The sequence below is a fragment of the Palaemon carinicauda genome, chromosome 26, assembly GCF_036898095.1.
Source record: "Palaemon carinicauda isolate YSFRI2023 chromosome 26, ASM3689809v2, whole genome shotgun sequence".
In the NCBI taxonomy this organism is placed as follows: Eukaryota; Metazoa; Arthropoda; class Malacostraca; order Decapoda; family Palaemonidae; genus Palaemon; species Palaemon carinicauda.
The window spans coordinates 82,292,880-82,309,993 of NC_090750.1; the positions used below are offsets into that span (position 1 = coordinate 82,292,880).

The 17,114-nt window shown below is 45.9% G+C and overlaps 1 protein-coding gene across 5 annotated transcripts in view; it reads left to right on the forward strand.

Annotated features, from left to right (window-relative positions):
• Hsl (hormone-sensitive lipase) overlaps positions 1 to 17,114 on the forward strand; it is a 455,124-nt gene that overhangs the window by 431,527 nt on the left and 6,483 nt on the right. For all 5 annotated transcript variants that reach the window (XM_068349817.1, XM_068349815.1, XM_068349816.1 and 2 more), the window contains 3 exons: positions 14,167 to 14,594; positions 15,910 to 16,148; positions 16,545 to 16,710. In XM_068349817.1, coding sequence (XP_068205918.1) covers positions 14,167 to 14,594; positions 15,910 to 16,148; positions 16,545 to 16,710 — 833 coding nt within the window. The remainder of the gene's footprint in view (positions 1 to 14,166; positions 14,595 to 15,909; positions 16,149 to 16,544; positions 16,711 to 17,114) is intronic.

Consider the following 17,114-nt stretch of genomic DNA (forward strand, 5'->3'; position numbering starts at 1 on the left):
ATCAACTCTTGCATTCATCACCTTCTTTAGCAGACAGCCATTTTCCATTCTCTCAACATGGCCAAACCACCTCAACACATTCATATCCACTCTAGCTGCTAACTCATTTCTTACACCCGTTCTCACCCTCACCACTTCGTTCCTAACCCTATCTACTCGAGATACACCAGCCATACTCCTTAGACACTTCATCTCAAACACATTCAATTTCTGTCTCTCCATCACTTTCATTCCCCACAACTCTGATCCATACATCACAGTTGGTACAATCACTTTCTCATATAGAACTCTTTACATTCATGCCCAACCCTCTATTTTTTACTACTCCCTTAACTGCCCCCAACACTTTGCAACCTTCATTCACTCTCTGACGTACATGTGCTTCCACTCCACCATTTGCTGCAACAACAGACCCCAAGTACTTAAACTGATCCACCTCCTCAAGTAACTCTCCATTCAACATGACATTCAACCTTGCACCACCTTCCCTTCTCGTACATCTCATAACCTTACTCTTACCCACATTAACTCTCAACTTCCTTCTCTCACACACACTTCCAAATTCTGTCACTAATCGTCCAAGCTTCTCTTCTGTGTCTGCAACCAGTACAGTATCATCCGCAAACAAAAACTGATTTACCTCCCATTCATGGTCATTCTCGTCTACCAGTTTTAATCCTCATCCAAGCACTCGAGCATTCATCTCTCTCACCACTCCATCAACATACAAGTTAAACAACCACGGCGACATCACACATCCCTGTCTCAGCCCCACTCTCACCGGAAACCAATCACTCACTTCATTTCCTATCCTTACACATGCTTTACTACCTTTGTAGAAACTTTTCACTGCTTGCAACAACCTTCCGCCAACTCCATATATCCTCATCACATTCCACATTGCTTCCGTATCAACTCTATCATACGCTTTCTCCAGATCCATAAACGCAACATACACCTCTTACCTTTTGCTGAATATTTCTCGCATATCTGCCTAACTGTAAAAATCTGATTCATACAACCCCTACCTCTTCTAAAACCACCCTGTATTTCTAAGATTGCATTCTCTGTTTTATCCTTGATCCTATTAATCATTACTCTACCATACACTTTTCCAACCACACTCAACAAACTAATACCTCTTGAATTACAACACTCATGCACATCTCCCTTACCCTTATATAGTGGTACAATACATGCACAAACCCAATCTACTGGTACCATTAACAACACAAAACACATATTAAACAATCTCACCAACCATTCAAGTACAGTCACACCCCCCTCCTTCAACATCTCAGCTCTCACACCATCCATACCAGATGCTTTTCCTACTCTCGTTTCATCTAGTGCTCTCCTCACTTCATCTATTGTAATCTCTCTCTCATTCTCATCTCCCATCACTGGCACCTCAACACCTGCAACAGCAACTATATCTGCTTCCCTATTATCCTCAACATTCAGTAAACTTTCAAAATATTCTGCCCATCTTTTCCTTACCTCCTCTCCTTCTAACAACCTTCCATTTCCATCTTTCACTGTCTCTTCAATTCTTGAGCCAGCCTTCCTTACTCTCTTCACTTCTTTCCAAAACTTCTTCTTATTCTCTTCATATGAATGACCCAATCCCTGACCCCACCTCAGGTCAGCTGCCCTCTTTGCCTCACGTACCTTGCGCTTTACTTCCACATTTTTCTCTTCATATTTTTCATACTTCTCTATACTATTACTCTGCAGCCATTCTTCAAAAGCCCTCTTTTTCTCTTCCACTTTTACCTTCACTCCTTCATTCCACCATTCACTGCCCTTCCTCATGCTGCCTCCAACAACCTTCTTTCCACACACATCACTTGCAATCCCAACAAAATTTTCTTTTACTAACTTCCACTCCTCCTCTAAATTGCCAGTTTCTCTTACTTTCACTTCGTCATATATCATTTTCAACCTTTCCTGATATTTACTTTTTACCCCCGGTTTTATTAGCTCTTCAACCCTCACTACCTCCCTTTTACATCCACCTACTCTATTCCCCCATTCTTTTGCTACAACTAATTTTCCTTCCACCAAAAAATTATCAGACATACCGTTAGCCATACCCCTAAACACGTGCACGTCTTTCAATCTTCCAAACATTCTTTTAGTTATCAACACATAATCCATTAATGCCCTTTCTACTACTCTTCCATTTGCCACTCTTACCCATGTATTTAGACATAACGGTGGTAAAAATTTTGGTAAAAGATCTTATAACACAATACCTCAAGTGGTAGCTGAAGATGTGTTCTTTGACTCATCATTGGAAGGGTGACTATTGCTGTCCCCCTTTTTAGCTTATCTGTCGCAGAATGTTGTTCTATGGACGATCTCACAGAGAAAGATTCCCCCTCAATCAATGAGAAAAGCTGCTTGAGTAGCAGGTATTTTTTCTTTGCATATGGATAATAAATATTTTTCCTCTTCTTTTTGATAAACAGTTGAATTTTTCCTCTTCTTTTGGATAAACAGTTGAATATTTACTCTTCTTTTGGATAAAGAAAAATTTTTTCACATAAAGCAGTGTTTGTTCCGTAACCAAAATACAAACCACGCTATTTACATTGGGTTTACTTTCGGCGTAGCTGAAACTGACGAGCCGATAGATTTTAACCCACGAAGGATGACGGGCCGCGCCGCCAAAAGACGACGACAGTTTATTGATATTTATAGAAAAAAGAAAAAAATTCTGTAAATAATATATTTTTCACTCTAATATATAAGTATTTGGTATCATTGAAACCGCAAGAAGATGAGCTTTTTGAATAGGGCATTTATTGTTTGATACATATTTAATTACTTTTTGGATATAAAAAAAATATCTTTAGAAATCACAGTTGCAAAAAAATCAAAGTCACTTTGAAGCTGGATTATTACAAAACTTATTATTCCTTTTTGTTATAACAGTGCTAATTTTGAAAAGAATGTAATTTTGAAAAAGTCCTTAAAAAAACAGATTATTCTATCCAGTGATAGCGTGGTAAAAAAAATATATATCAACATATCAAGTGACACTTTTTCACCATTTGGTAACGCGGATTTACAAAAATATTACAACATTCATAATTATCAAGTGAGTTCACAAAAGTAGCCACAATTATTGACTTGAATTTACTGACAGTCTTCATGGTCATCATTGTCCTCATGTTTCCTCTTAGGACGACCTTTCACCCTGAAGTAATGTTGCAGCTTTGGCCAGCATTGCTCATGAATGCCAGCATTGCATCCAGGACACCAGTGCTTCGAGTGCTTGGGACAAACTGCACATAATCTTTGCTTGCAACCATCTAACCTAGCATATACATGGCTTGAACCAGGTGAACTGACAGGAATAGGATTACGACCTGGTGAATTAGAAAGTCGGCTACCAGGCGACTGTGGAATGAGAGGGTAAGATGCAGCATGCGGGATTGACAGACATTCAATAATGTCACGAAGAAAATCATCTCTCTTGAATGGCCTATCAGTATTTTGCTGATAGATAATATAAGCATTTAGAACTGATACATCTATAAGATTACTATAAATTTTCTTCCAGTATCTCCTGGTTGACCTTTGTGCAGCATAATGATAAAGTTTTTTGTCTGAAAGGTCAACACCTCCCATACCAACATTATAGTCATTTATGACTTTAGGCTTGATTTTTTCTCCATGTCTTGTCTGCAATGTGACATTTTCAGCATGAGCATATGTTGTCAAAAGGTCAACTGGCTTGCGAGTTGCTTTCTCTTTGAAACCACAGGTAAGCAACTTTCCTTTTCTTACATAGACAGTTTCACCTGTGCTGAGCTTCTGCTTGACCAAAATTTGAGGCAAAAATTTAGAATTGATCTTTATTGTTCCTTTGAGGGATGTCTTCTGTATTAGTAGGGCTTCTGCTAGAGGAATCTTTGTATAAAAGTTGTCAGTAATCAGGTGATAACCTTCATTCAGAACCTTGCTTTTCTCCATTATATTCATTACTACTGTATGAGTAAAGCCTTGCTGACTTCCAGTAGCATAAAAATCACGCCCTGAATACAAATCTATATGATAAACATATCCAGTGGAAGCTTCACAAAGTTCAAACCTTTTTATCCCATACCTACAGTGCCATTTATTGGGCATATATTGTATAAATGCACACCTATTACGCATACCAATCATACTTTCATCAAGGGAGATAGTCTGCTGAAGATTGTAATGATCCTTGAATAACTTATTGCAGGAATCTAAAAGAGGGCGCACTCGAAACCATGGGTCATACTGTGGGTCACCTCTGGGCTTATTCAAGGTATTATCATTCAAATGAAGAAATTGACTAATTAGAAGATATTCATCGCGTGGCATGGTTTCTCCAAAAAAAGGAATTCTAGTTGAATGAAATGTACTCCAAAAATCTTTTATATCCTGCACTTTTATCAATCCCATGAGCAAACTAAGAGCTAAAAACTTTTTCATTCTTTCATGAGTTACTGGTTTCCAGATTCTGTATTTGCTTCGTGGATGTTCTTTTATCCACTCTTCCTTACTAGCTAAAAATCTGTTGGCATATATGTTAGTCTCACGAACAAGAATATCTATAATATCATCAGTTATAAATAAAGAAAAGTATTCAATAGGCTGTGAATTACGGTTAGGAATCCCTAAAGGACCTACATTTCTTTGGGTAAAAACCAAATCACTCCCACAGTCAATACCTTCAGGCGGGTAAACACGTGCCCAGGATGAGGCAACAGGTTCAATGTCAAGATCGTCGTCATAAACATCACTATCAGTCATATAATCATCACTATCATGCTCACTATGGCTGTCCAAATCATCAGCACTTGTTTCTGAATCATAAAGATATTCCATATTAGCCATTATAAAACAAATTAACTCTTAATTTTGCATAAAAAAGGTTATCTTTTATCCTGCCAACAGATAACAAAATCTCGATCGATAAGCCAAACGGCACCTACCCCCACCGCCAACGGCGCATGCTTAGTACACTCCTATAACCTCAAAGTATAAGATTTCTGGCAACTTTGCTTTGTAAACGATCACTGATTGGTTAAAGTAGCCTGTGACGTCAATAGAAGGCGGAGCTAAAGTCATATGTAGGAGGGAGAAAGGATGAAAAAAATGCATCCACAATATAGACGGTCGCTAGTTGGTAGCAATTAATGCATCCATTAAATGGACGGGTCGTCCTTCGTGGGTTAACTAGGGTTAACTACCCCCTGCGCTAGTTAGCAGGGGTAGGGGAAGGGGTAGCTTGCTACCCCTCCCCCCCCCCCCCCCCCACACACACACCGGTGATATGCTTCACTTCACTTTTGGCTCGGACGATGTGCAGACGTGTCTGTCTATCGTCCTCGTTTTTGACAGCCTTAATCTTTTCTTTGCTTTTCCTCAGCTGTGAGTTTGAAGTTGGCCTCGCCCTTTGGTATTCATCATGCGCAAGTGCCCTGGGATCGCCGGCCGTCCTTGCGGTACCTTCATGTCGGCGGTGGATACCGATCCTCACACCCTTTGCCCCCAGTGTCGAGGCCGACGGTGTGATAGGGAAAATACATGTAGTGAGTGTAGGGAGTGGTCTGCCTCCCAGTGGGAGAGGTTTGCCTGTCGGCGTAAGAAGTAGTCCAAGAGAGACCGTTCTCCTTTGGGGGTTACCTTGAAGGAGGAAGGCTCTCGGGACTTTTCTTCCGCCGCCCAAACCTCCTCCGAAGCTCCCCCTCGTCCGGCTCTTAGTTAGAGGCCGCCGAGTGGGAGCGCAGGCCCTTGTTCTGTTTCCCGACCTTGGGGTGCAGGAGAGGGCGTCGCCTCCCATAGCGGGGCGGCTCCCCCTCCTCCTCTGGGGGAGGATTTTGATAATGTTGTTCCTGTGTATAATGATGATCTTTTTCAGCTTTGGGCTTCCTTGGGGCTTAAGGGCCTGCCCTCCAAGGAAGCCCTGTTTGACCTTATTCAGTTAGGGGCCGCTGTCAAGCAGTCGCCGGTGATAGCAGAGGTAGATCCTCTGTCTATCGTCGACGTCGTGGTGGCAGAGGCTTCCGACGAGTCTGGTCAAACCTCTGCGGCTCCTGATGTTGATAACGTTGCTGAAGGCTCTCCTCCCCCTTCTGTACATCCTTCGGAGGGGGAAGGGGGTCCCACGGTCTCTCCTGTGGTTAAGTCTCCCCCTCGGGGGAGCACTCTGACTGAGACTCCTCTTCGGAGGACTGATGATCCTGACGACCTCCCTCGTGGCCGCCTTCGCCGTAAGGCTCATCGTCCGCTTTGCCGTAAGGGCCTCCCGTCTCCCTATAAAGGTGTCAAGAGGCGCCTTTTCGAGTCTTCTCCTCCTCCGTCCTCCGATGGGGGGACTCCTCGCCGGGAGCAGATTGTAGCAGCCGCGTCCTTAGACCTCTCCGGGGATCGTTCACGTTCTCCCACGCCATCCAGACCTTCTACTTCCTGCGCAGATGGCAAGCAGTCTTCTGATCTCGTCAGCCGACGGGCACCGGTCCCTTTGGGGCAAAGGGATGTCGCCCACACCCTTGCGCGTTAGGGTTCCCCTGCGCGTCAGGGTTCCCCTGCGCGCCCTCCTGCGCGTTCACGCGTAGTAGCGCACCAGCGCTCTCCTGTTCGCCAGCGCTCTCCTGTTCGCCAGCGCTCTCCTGATGGTCAACGCCCCACTGCTCGCCAGCGCTCTCCCGTGGACAACAAACATCCTTCTGTTCCTGCTGCGCGCCCAGCGCGCCAACGGTCTCCTGAGCGCACTAGATCTCCTGCTCGTCAACGCGCACCTGCGCTTCCAGTTCCTGACACGCGGCCTGTGTGCCCACGCGCCCTAGAACTCCGGTTCAGGACATGGGCAAGAACTCAACTTCTCCTCGCCCTTGCGATCCTGCTCGTCAGCTTTCTCCTGCGCAGCAACGCGCGGTCTCCTGCGCAGCAACGCGCGGTCTCCTGTGCAGCAACGCGCGGTCTCCTGTGCAGCAACGCGCGGTCTCCTGTGAAGCAACGCGCGGTCTCCTGCGCAGCAACGCGCGGTCTCCTGCGCAGCAATGCGCGATCTCCTGCGCAGCAATGCGCGATCACCTGCGCAGCAACGCGCGGTCTCCTGCGCAGCAACGCGCGGTCTCCTGCGCAGCAATGCACAGTCTCCTGCGCGTACATCCAGAGTTCCTGCACGCCCACGCGCCTCCTCTTCCTGAGCCCTCTCGCGAGCGTTCGCCTTTGCGCGTCGTGCCGATAGCTCCTGCACAGTCTTCTACGCGTCTTCTTCCTGCTCGCCAGCGATCTGCGACCGTCAACGTTCTCCTGCTCGTCAGCGATCTCCTGCGCGTCAGCGATCTCCTGCGCGTCAACGATCACCAGCGCGCCAGCGCTCCCCTGAGCGCCGGCGATCTCCAGATCCCCACTCGTGATCCATTGCCTGCGCGCAAGCGCTCTCCTACACGTCAGCGCCCAGCAGATCCGGAGAAACATAGGTCTCCTGCGATCATCTCGCCAGCGTTCGCCAACGCGCCATCGATCGCCGACTCGCCATCGCTCGCCTACGCGTTACAGATCCCTGGCCTTCAGCGGTCTCCTGAGCGCTCTCGTTCGCCCACGCGCCAGCGCGTTCACTCGCCAACGCGCTCACTCGCCAGCTCGCCCATGCGCCCGCTCGTCCACACGCTCACTCGCTCGTTTGTTTCCGCGCGATTGCGCGCCCGCACTCCAACAGCCCCTCGTGCGCGACTCTTTTGTATCGCCTCCGCGTGAGCGTCAACACGACCCCCGTCCGCGTCGGGTTCCGCAGTTCGCGGCAGCAGCAGGGACGCATGTCGCCAGGTCGCAGTCGGGATCGCCTCCGCCTAAGCGCAGGTCTCATTTGCAGGACAAGGAAGGACCTTCGGAGAGGTCAAGGCAACTTTCTTCCCCTTCATTTTTGTAGGCAGGTCCACTGGTGTCCACTCCGAAGGATCGCCTGATCCCCTTCCCTCCAGCGGGAATTTTGGACTCTGTGTTCGTTTCTCGGCAGTCTTGGTTTGGTCCTCTGATGTGGGCGTTAGTGAAGGCAATGAAGCCGGCACTCGCCAATCTAGGACACAAACCAACGACGGCCTCGCCCCCGCTGAAGAGAAGGAGAGGAGTGGACTTCGTGGTGACTTCTCCCAGGGAGAAGTTGGTTCCTAAGAGGTCCGTCAGGAAGGCTCCGTCCCCTTCGCAGTCGTTGTCTTCTCCCGTAGACGAGGCCTTTCCGTCCTCAGGAGAGTCCAGTGAGGCGGCGGTCTCCCCCTCGGCACCAAGGGGGGAGTCATCTCCTCGTGGAGGAGAATCGTCTCACGCGCAAGGTGCCTACCAGACCCCTTTGCTGGAGTCTTGTATCCCGCCCAGGAGGGAACCCAAGGACTCCAAGACGATACAGAAGTCTTCTTCACGAATTCGTCAGGAACCAGCCAGACCCCGGGAGAACGTCCACGTGTCTCCACATGAAGAGCTTCCGGGGACAGGAGACTTAGCTGCCAGTCTGCAGGGAGGAGAGCAGCAGGAGTCTGAGCATGCCTTCTGGCAGGTCTTGGGCCTGATGAGACAGCTCAACGGGTTCATGGACCCTGTGATCGCTCCCCGTGAAGGCAAGGACACAGTCCTGGACCAGGTTTACGGAACTCAGAAGCCCCCAAAGGCCAGCGCGGCTCTGCCCTGGTCCCAGGGGCTGAAGAGTTCCAGAGCCAGGGCCAACGCTCAGCTCGCAGTTCTCGCTTCCTCCAGTCGTTCCTCTGCCGGGAACAAACTCCTCCCACCTCCTCGTCTCCAGCAGAGGAGGTATTTTGAGATCATGGGGGAGTCTAGCCTCGGTCTTCCCCTCCACCATTCGGTGGAAGAGCTTACTAGGGGAGTTCCTCTTGAGAAGCTCTCCACCCGGCAGGTGACGTTCTCGGCGTCGGAGATCCTGAGCCACGAGAAGGTCGCGAAGTGTGCCATGTAGGCCACTTCGTGGCTGGATGTCTGGCTAGGTTCTCTGGGCATCCTATTGCGCTCCGAGGATCTGTCTAAGGAGAGCAATAGGAAGGCCCTGGAGACCTTCCTCCTCTTGGGCACTCGCTCCATCGAGTTCCTGGCACATCAAGTTACCAACCTGTGGGCCAACTCGGTGCTGAAGCGTCGTGATGCAGTGACCGAGAAGATCCATCCGAAGGTCCCTGCCGTGGATGTCTGCAGGCTCAGACACACCTCCCTCCTTAGGGGGAATTTGTTTGAGCCCCAAGATATGGAACGAACAGCTGAGAGGTGGAGGAAGTCTAGCCAGGACTCCCTCCTCCAAAGGGCCCTTGCATCTCGGCCCTACAAGCCTCCAGCTCCGCAGCAACATCAGCAGCAGCCTCGCAAGACACCGAAGCAGGCACCGGCAGCTAAGAAAGTGGTGCCTAAGCCCCAGCCCTTTCCTGCCAAGGACAAGAGGGGCGGTAAGTCCTCCAGGGGAGGCAAGACTCCTAGTGGGAGCGGCCGCGGCCGCAAACGCTAGGAGTGGCAGTCCCCCTGCGTGTCCACCTGTGGGGGGATGCCTTCGACGTTGCGTGCGCAGGTGGCAGCAACATGGGGACGATGCTTTGACGGTCTCCGTGATCGGCCAAGGGTATCGCGTTCCATTTACGACATCTCAACCTCCCGGCAGTGAATCCAGTGTCGTTGAGCTCCTATGCCATGGGATCGGCAAAGGGGCTAGCCCTTCGGGTGAAAGTCGAGACCATGCTCAAGAAGAATGCTCTCCAGGAGGTCGTCGACGGCTCCCCAGGCTTCTTCAGTCGACTCTTTCTTGTAAAGAAGGCGTCTGGAGGCTGGAGACCCGTCATCAACCTCTCAGCTCTGAACAAGTTTGTCAAGCAAACTCCCTTCTGCATGGAGACAGCGGACACGGTCAGACTTGCGGTGAGACCACAAGACTTCATGTGCACACTGGATCTGAAGGACGCGTACTTCCAGATCCCAATCCATCCATCTTCCAGGAAGTACTTGAGATTCAGCCTAGACAGCAAGACCTACCAGTTCAAGGTGCTGTGCTTCGGTCTCTCCACAGCACCTCAGGTGTTCATCAGAGTGTTTACCCTGATTTCGTCTTGGGCGCACAGGAACGGCATCCGTCTCCTCCGTTATCTGGACGACTGGCTGATCCTAGCTGACTCGGAGTCAACCCTTCTTTGATACCGAGACAGGCTTTTGGGACTTTGCCAGGATCTGGGGATCTTGGTAAATCTCGAGAAGTCCTCTCTGCAGCCGTTTATCTAGGCATGTTGTTAGACACCAATCTCCACAAAGCCTTTCCATCAGACGACAGGATAGCAAGGCTGAGGAGGGTGGAGGAACCCTTCCTCAGGCGGAAAGAGCTTCCTGCCCAATCGTGGTTGCGTCTCTTAGGTCACCTGGCCTCCTTGGGTCATCTGGTTCCAAACGGCCGTCTCAGGATGAGATCCCTGCAGTGGCGGCTCAAGTCCCGGTGGAATCAAGGATCCAATTCCCCAGACTTTCTGGTCCCGATAGGACCTTCGGAACAGGCGGACCTGCAGTGGTGGCTGGTCGACGAGAACCTACGAAAGGGAGTGGATCTTCACGTCCTTCCCCCGGAATTGACACTGTTTTCGGACGCGTCAAAAGAAGGGTGGGGGGCGCACATTCTGAACCAGAGGACCTCCGGCCTTTGGTCAGAATCAGAAAAGTACCTGCTAGAAATGAAGGCCGTTTTCCTGGCTCTTCAACAGTTCCAACGGATCCTGGCGGGTCACTCCATGGTGGTGATGAGCGACAACACCACGGTAGTGGCTTATATCAACAAGCAGGGAGATACTTTTTCGCATCAGCTATCCCATCTTGCAGTAGAGATTCTGAGGTGGACCTAAGTCCACTCGATAACACTATCAGCTCGCTGACAGTCTGAGCAGGGCTTCGCTGATAGTGAGTAACGTGTGGTCTTTGGATTCTCAGATAGCCAACAAAGTCCTGACTTTGTGGGGTTCCCCAACGGTGGATCTGTTCGCTACAGCTTTGAATTTCAAACTGCCCCTGTACTGCTCCCCAGTCCCGGAACCCAAGGCACTTTGGCAAGATGCTTTCCAACAACGGTGGGATAACATCGACGTGTACGCCTTCCCACCGTTCTGTCTGATGAGAAGGGTGCTCAACAGGACCAGACTATCGGTCAACTTGTCGATGACTCTGATAGCTCCGCTATGGCATCACGCGGAATGGTTCCCGGACCTTCTGCAGCTCCTGACGGAGCTCCCGAGAGAGCTCCCTCCACGAGACGAGCTACTCAGACAGCCACATTGCAACATCTTCCACAAAGCCGTAGCCTCGCTTCGGCTTCACGCCTGGAGACTGTCCAGCGTCTCCTCACGGAGAGAGGCTTTTCGTAACAGGTTGCAGAGAGAATGTCTCGGCACCTGCGAAAGTCCTCTGCGGGAGTCTACCAGGCGAAGTGGAGAGTCTTCTGTGGTTGGTGTCGTGGGAGGGGTATCTCTCCACTCGATGCCACTATTCCAGCAATAACGGAGTTTCTCGTTTTTTTGCGGGAGGAAATGCGCCTTTCGGTCGCAGCGGTGAAAGGCTATCGCTCAGCCTTGAGCTTGGCTTTTAGGCTGAAAAGAGTGGACATTTCTTCCTCGCTGGAGCACACTCTACTCATACGTAGCTATGAGCTTACCTGCCCTCAGTCGGAAGTGAGACCTCCTCCATGGAACGTGGTTCGGGTTCTCAGGGCTCTTAAGAGACCTCCCTTCGAACCATTACGCCAGGCCTCTGATCGCCACCTGTCTTGGAAGACGGCTTTCCTGCTCGCTTTGGCCTCTGCCAAACGAGTTAGTGAACTTCATGGTCTCTTTTACGACGTCGCCCATTCAAGGGGATGGGGGGAGGTAACATTCAGGTTCGTCCCTGAGTTTGTTGCCAAGACTCAGAACCCTGGAGTGCCGGACCCACAGTTCGACTCTTTCAGGGTCACGAGTCTCCGTTCTGTAACAAGCGACCCAGACCAGCTGCTATTATGTCCAGTGAGGAGTCTGAGGTGTTACTTGAAGAGAACAGCTGCAGTTCGTCCTCAGGTGCAAGCATTGTTTGTTAGCACAGGCAGGACCAAGAGGAGGGTCACCAAGAACACCATCTCGGCTTGGATTCGAAGGGTTATCCATCACGCCTTGAATCCGGACCCTCCTCCGTCACATCGCCCTAGGGCACACGACGTCAGGGGCATCGCTACGTCCCTGGCCTTCAAGAGGAACTTCTCTGTGACGCAGGTGCTTCAAGCTGGGGTCTGGAAGCGTCAGACGACCTTCACAGACCACTACCTGCAGGACGTGACCCACAGGAGCCTCGATACATTTTCTATCGGCCCTGTGGTGGCTGCACAACAGCTGGTCTAGCCTCAGGCTCCTTTATGGACAAGTAGCAGTAGGTTGAGGGCGTTGTTACCCGGTTTTAGTCTGCGTGAATGAAAGAGTATGTCTGGCCCTTACTTCTTTCTTCATCCTCCCCTCTCTTGGGGAAGCAGCATCCTGGTCTCCGCATAGCTGACCTCGACCTCTGCAGGTAAACCATGCTTCCTTGTGCTCCTAGTATTAAGCTTAATACTGTCGCGCCCCCCATACCCTGACGAGGTGGTATTGGGAAGGTCCTATCCTGGATTCCTATCTAAAGGTCTCAAGGTCAACTTCATTGGACGAGTCACGCTCTTTCCTCCACATACAACTTATGTAGGCCACACGTTCCTAGCGGAGCGAGGAACTTGTGAGGTGCAGGGACTCCTTTTCTCGAGTGCTACTCACTTGGAGTCGGAGTCCTTGGGTAAAGCCAAAGTCAGTAAGGCTGGAGACTTTCCACCCTTCCTAAGGGGTAAGTCACCCAATGTAAATAGCGTGGTTTGTATTTCGGTTATGGAACAAATGACAAATTCGGAGATAATTTGTATTTTTCCTAACCAGCTATTTACACATATTTGCCCGCCAGCCCTGTCCCACAAGTCAAGTCCTACCTCTAAGTAAAGTGAAGCAAATCACCAGTGTGTGGGGGGGGAGGGGTAGCAAGCTACCCCTTCCCCTACCCACGCTAACTAGCGCGGGGGTAGTCAACCCTCGTTAAAATCTATTGGCTCGTCAATTTCAGCTACGCTGAAAGTAAACCCAATGTAAATAGCTAAGGTTTGTATGGTTAGGAAAAATACAAATTATCTCCGAAATTGTCATATTTCTCATAATAATTTGTGTGGTAGGTTTGAAAACATGGCTTATACAAAGACTAACTTTCAAGATCAGTATATGATTCCTCAGAATCACTATCGCCATGGAAAATTGTCATTAATAGACTAAAATGATAAATACTGAAAAATAAAGTCAATAGACTAAAAATTTACATGGCAGCAATGTAATAAATTAGTAATATATCATATAAACAGTCTAAAACTATAAATAGAACAATCAAATCTGGCTAAAAGGTGTCAAAAAGGAATAAAAGATTCTCATGGTCACCACTGGAGAGATAGTAATGGTGATTATTCAAGGAAAAAAAAAATATACTAAAAAAATTGTCGAGACACATAAACGTAATACTTGTAAATCAGTAATACAGTATAACATACAATCTAAGACGACAAATGAAATCCAAACTTACCTAAAAATGGGCAAAAAAATTCGTAAAATAAACGAACGAACTCTTAAGATCGCCGGTTACTCGATGTATAACGAAATATTCCAAACACAACAGTAACATTATAAATCAATAATATAAATATAAACAATCTAAGATGACAAATAAAACAACTCAAGTTACCTAAAACCAGCCAAAAAGAAGAGAGCAAAACAAACTAGAAGCCAGTGTGACACTTGAAGTGTTACTAATGACGATTGGCCGCACAATGGAATGAGGTTAATCACAGCGCTGGCTGGGCCCAGCCACGTAAAATGAGTGTATTATTTTTCATTTCAAGTTTGTGTGACTGGAGAGTCATTTTATGTAAAATTTGTTACCTTATGGTCAATGATTTATAATGAGCTAAAATGTATTTCACTATATTTGATATTTTAAATTTATCATAAGATTTTATTTTGTTTTTATTTATTAAGGATAAAATTTCTTGGTATTATATTCTGCATATAATTAATGGTTAAAGGAAAATAATGTTGATATTTTTTTATTGAATTTTATTCTTTTTAGCTTATGCTGGTCTCCCAAGTGAAGAGAGCTCCCTTGCAACAACACCAGGAGATGTTACCTTTCCTGTATCAAGTGGGGAAGCTTTTAAAGCCCCTCCAGTATCTGAACCCATAGATGTTTCAGCAAGTGATGTCCCAGCGACATTAGAAATCAACAGAAAGAATGTCCACGATAGCCAGAGTGACACCGAATCATTTGTCGAGGTTTCGGAAAGTGACGTGAAAGAGGCGGAAGCTCTAGTGAAGAGCCCCTCTTTCATTTCTGAGCCGGGATCAGACACTTTAACTACAGTCTCTCTTACTTCAGAAGCATCTTCAGCTAAAAAAGGAAGTAACAGTCAAAAGTCGGAGGAGAAAGAAGAGCGTTCACGAAGATATGTTACCGAGTTTCTTGAGAAGTATGTTTTAGATTCTCGAACAGACAAACAGGTAATTTTCTTTGTATTATAAGTATATTTTAGTAATCCTGATATTCAAATTGTATACATTTACTATATTATCATCTGTAAGAAAATCAGAATGACACCAATTTTGTCAATGTTGGAAAATAGTTTTAATCTTCTGTTTAAGAATCTAATTTAAGAAGGATAGAGTCAGCTCAGAATCAACTTAGGCTTTATTAGGCTTTTTATTAGCAGACATTAATAACTTGTGCTACACTAGAGAATGAATTAGTTCACACTTTGAGTTTGCAGTACTGTATTACTTAGACTATGTACCAGAATTATATGAATTTTAACCTATTTTCTATATTATTCAACTATCTGTGCACATAAAATTTCATGCATTCACTGAAAGGGAACTCACAATTTTAACTTTAATATTAATTTAAAATCAAACATCATTATTGATTCTGCTCAATAGATACTGTACATCACTAGTTTCACTCAAATCAGAATGAAAACACCATGACAAAAACACAATTTAACAAGTAAATTCATATTATTCCTTACTAAGCTACAGCCCTTATTGGAAAAGCATATGCTATAAGGCCAAGGGCTCCAACAGGGAAAATAATCCAGTAAGGAAAGGAAATAAGGAAAGAGATAAAATAGTGTCTGAGTGTACCCTCAAGCAAAAGAATTCTAACCCAAGACAGTGGGAGACCTTGGTACAGAGGCTATGACACTACCTAAGACTAGATAGCAATGGTTTGATATTGGAGTGTCCTCCTAGAAGAACTGCTTACCCTAACTAAATAGTCTCTCTTCTACAAGTGGAAAGTAGCCATTGGCCTTTTTCTTAAATAAGGCATTAGCCTGATGATTCATTGGCCTCTTTTTCTTGAATAGGGTATTAATCTGATGACCCACTGACCTCTTTTTCTTAAATAGGCCATTGGCCTGCAGGGCCCATTGCTCTTTTCCCATTTAATTGTTATTCCAATATAATTTCTTATTCAGTTCTAGTATTGAATACATAGATTTAAGATGGTAAACATTTAATGAAGAAATTGTAGAATACAGTGCAGCTTATTGTACTTTAGTGAATGTTATTGAAAACCAATGTAACTATGAAAATTGATGACAGAAGATTTTTATCTTACTAAATATAAAAAATCTAAGTGGCCTGTATTACTTAGAATTGCAATTGTGGAAGACAGCAGGAAACTATTCATAATGATAGTGAAGTCAATCATTAACTTAATAAACTTTGGTAAAATAAGATTTTCATAACAAACATCAGTAAGTCCTAACATACTGGCAAAAAGTAAATGAGACATTTAAAGTAATTGTCATTTCAGGGCCGCAAAGTACCCATCCTTCGTACTGGAAGTGAGGAGAGTGAGCAGGAAGATGAGACGGTGCTGTTTGAAGCTCCAAGTGTGAGTGCAGGAATTACAGCAAAGCTAGGGAAAGCTAAAGATGCTGTTGTTAGTGGCATATCTGCTGGTCTCACATCAATTGGCTTCAAAAGAAAAGAAATGGATGCATCACCAACATCCCCAACTCAACCAGAACCTGAACAGCTAGTTAGAAAAAGGTATGAATTTTTGTGAAGAAGTTTTCATAAAGATTTACATGTTAGGTTCTTGATCAGTTGGCCTTCTTAAGGCTTAAGAGTTTTATAATTGTTTGTTCCGTACTTTTTCTTAGGGTTCTTTCCTGATATTAACGAATGCTTCACACTAAGCTAAGGTCAAAAGTGACAGGTTGGTGGGTCTTTCCCACACTGCTCGTCAGTGGTTATAAATAACTTGTTAACAATTTAATAGTCATTAATATTTTGCTAAAATCATACTCCTACCTAAAGGATCCAGATTTGTATAACTAGGAAACAGACAAACTATTTTAAGAATTTCATATTGGTATTTTATATCTATATGTATCAACCTAAATCTACAGTGAATTTAGATTTCTTAAGATTTAATTTTTACAGGCCATCCATGGCAGAGATTTTCTTGTCCCCATCAAATATGCGAAGAGGAAGTCGATGCAGCCTTAGTGAAGAATTTAGGGGTGTGAAGTTGATCAATGATCATTATCTAAGCCCTCTAAATGCTCCCAAGGAAGTCCTTGCTAAGTTCCCTCCATGTGCTCTTTTGGTTAGTATAACTCCAGATTTAAGTATCCAGTAGTTTCTATCTCTATCTTTTGTAACATCACCACTTACATTCCCATCCAGCATGAATACATGTTTCATCTAAGCCCCTTGCTCTTTGGGATACAGTATGTTTCTTCATTCACCATAAATAAAAACATACTACTGTAGTGCTAAGATTTAAAAAAAATGGAATAACTTAATACATGTAATTTTTATTGATAGGCATGGTTTTACAAATGTTTTGTTAAAAAAAATATTTGAAAGTAATAACTAATTTAGAATACCCATTTTTACACTAACTTAGTTTTTACACCATTTTTTAAACAAACTCCTAAAGCATTCCTAACACTAAATAAATTACTATTAAAATTAAACTTTATTCTCTCCCCAGCCCCAAATCCTTAT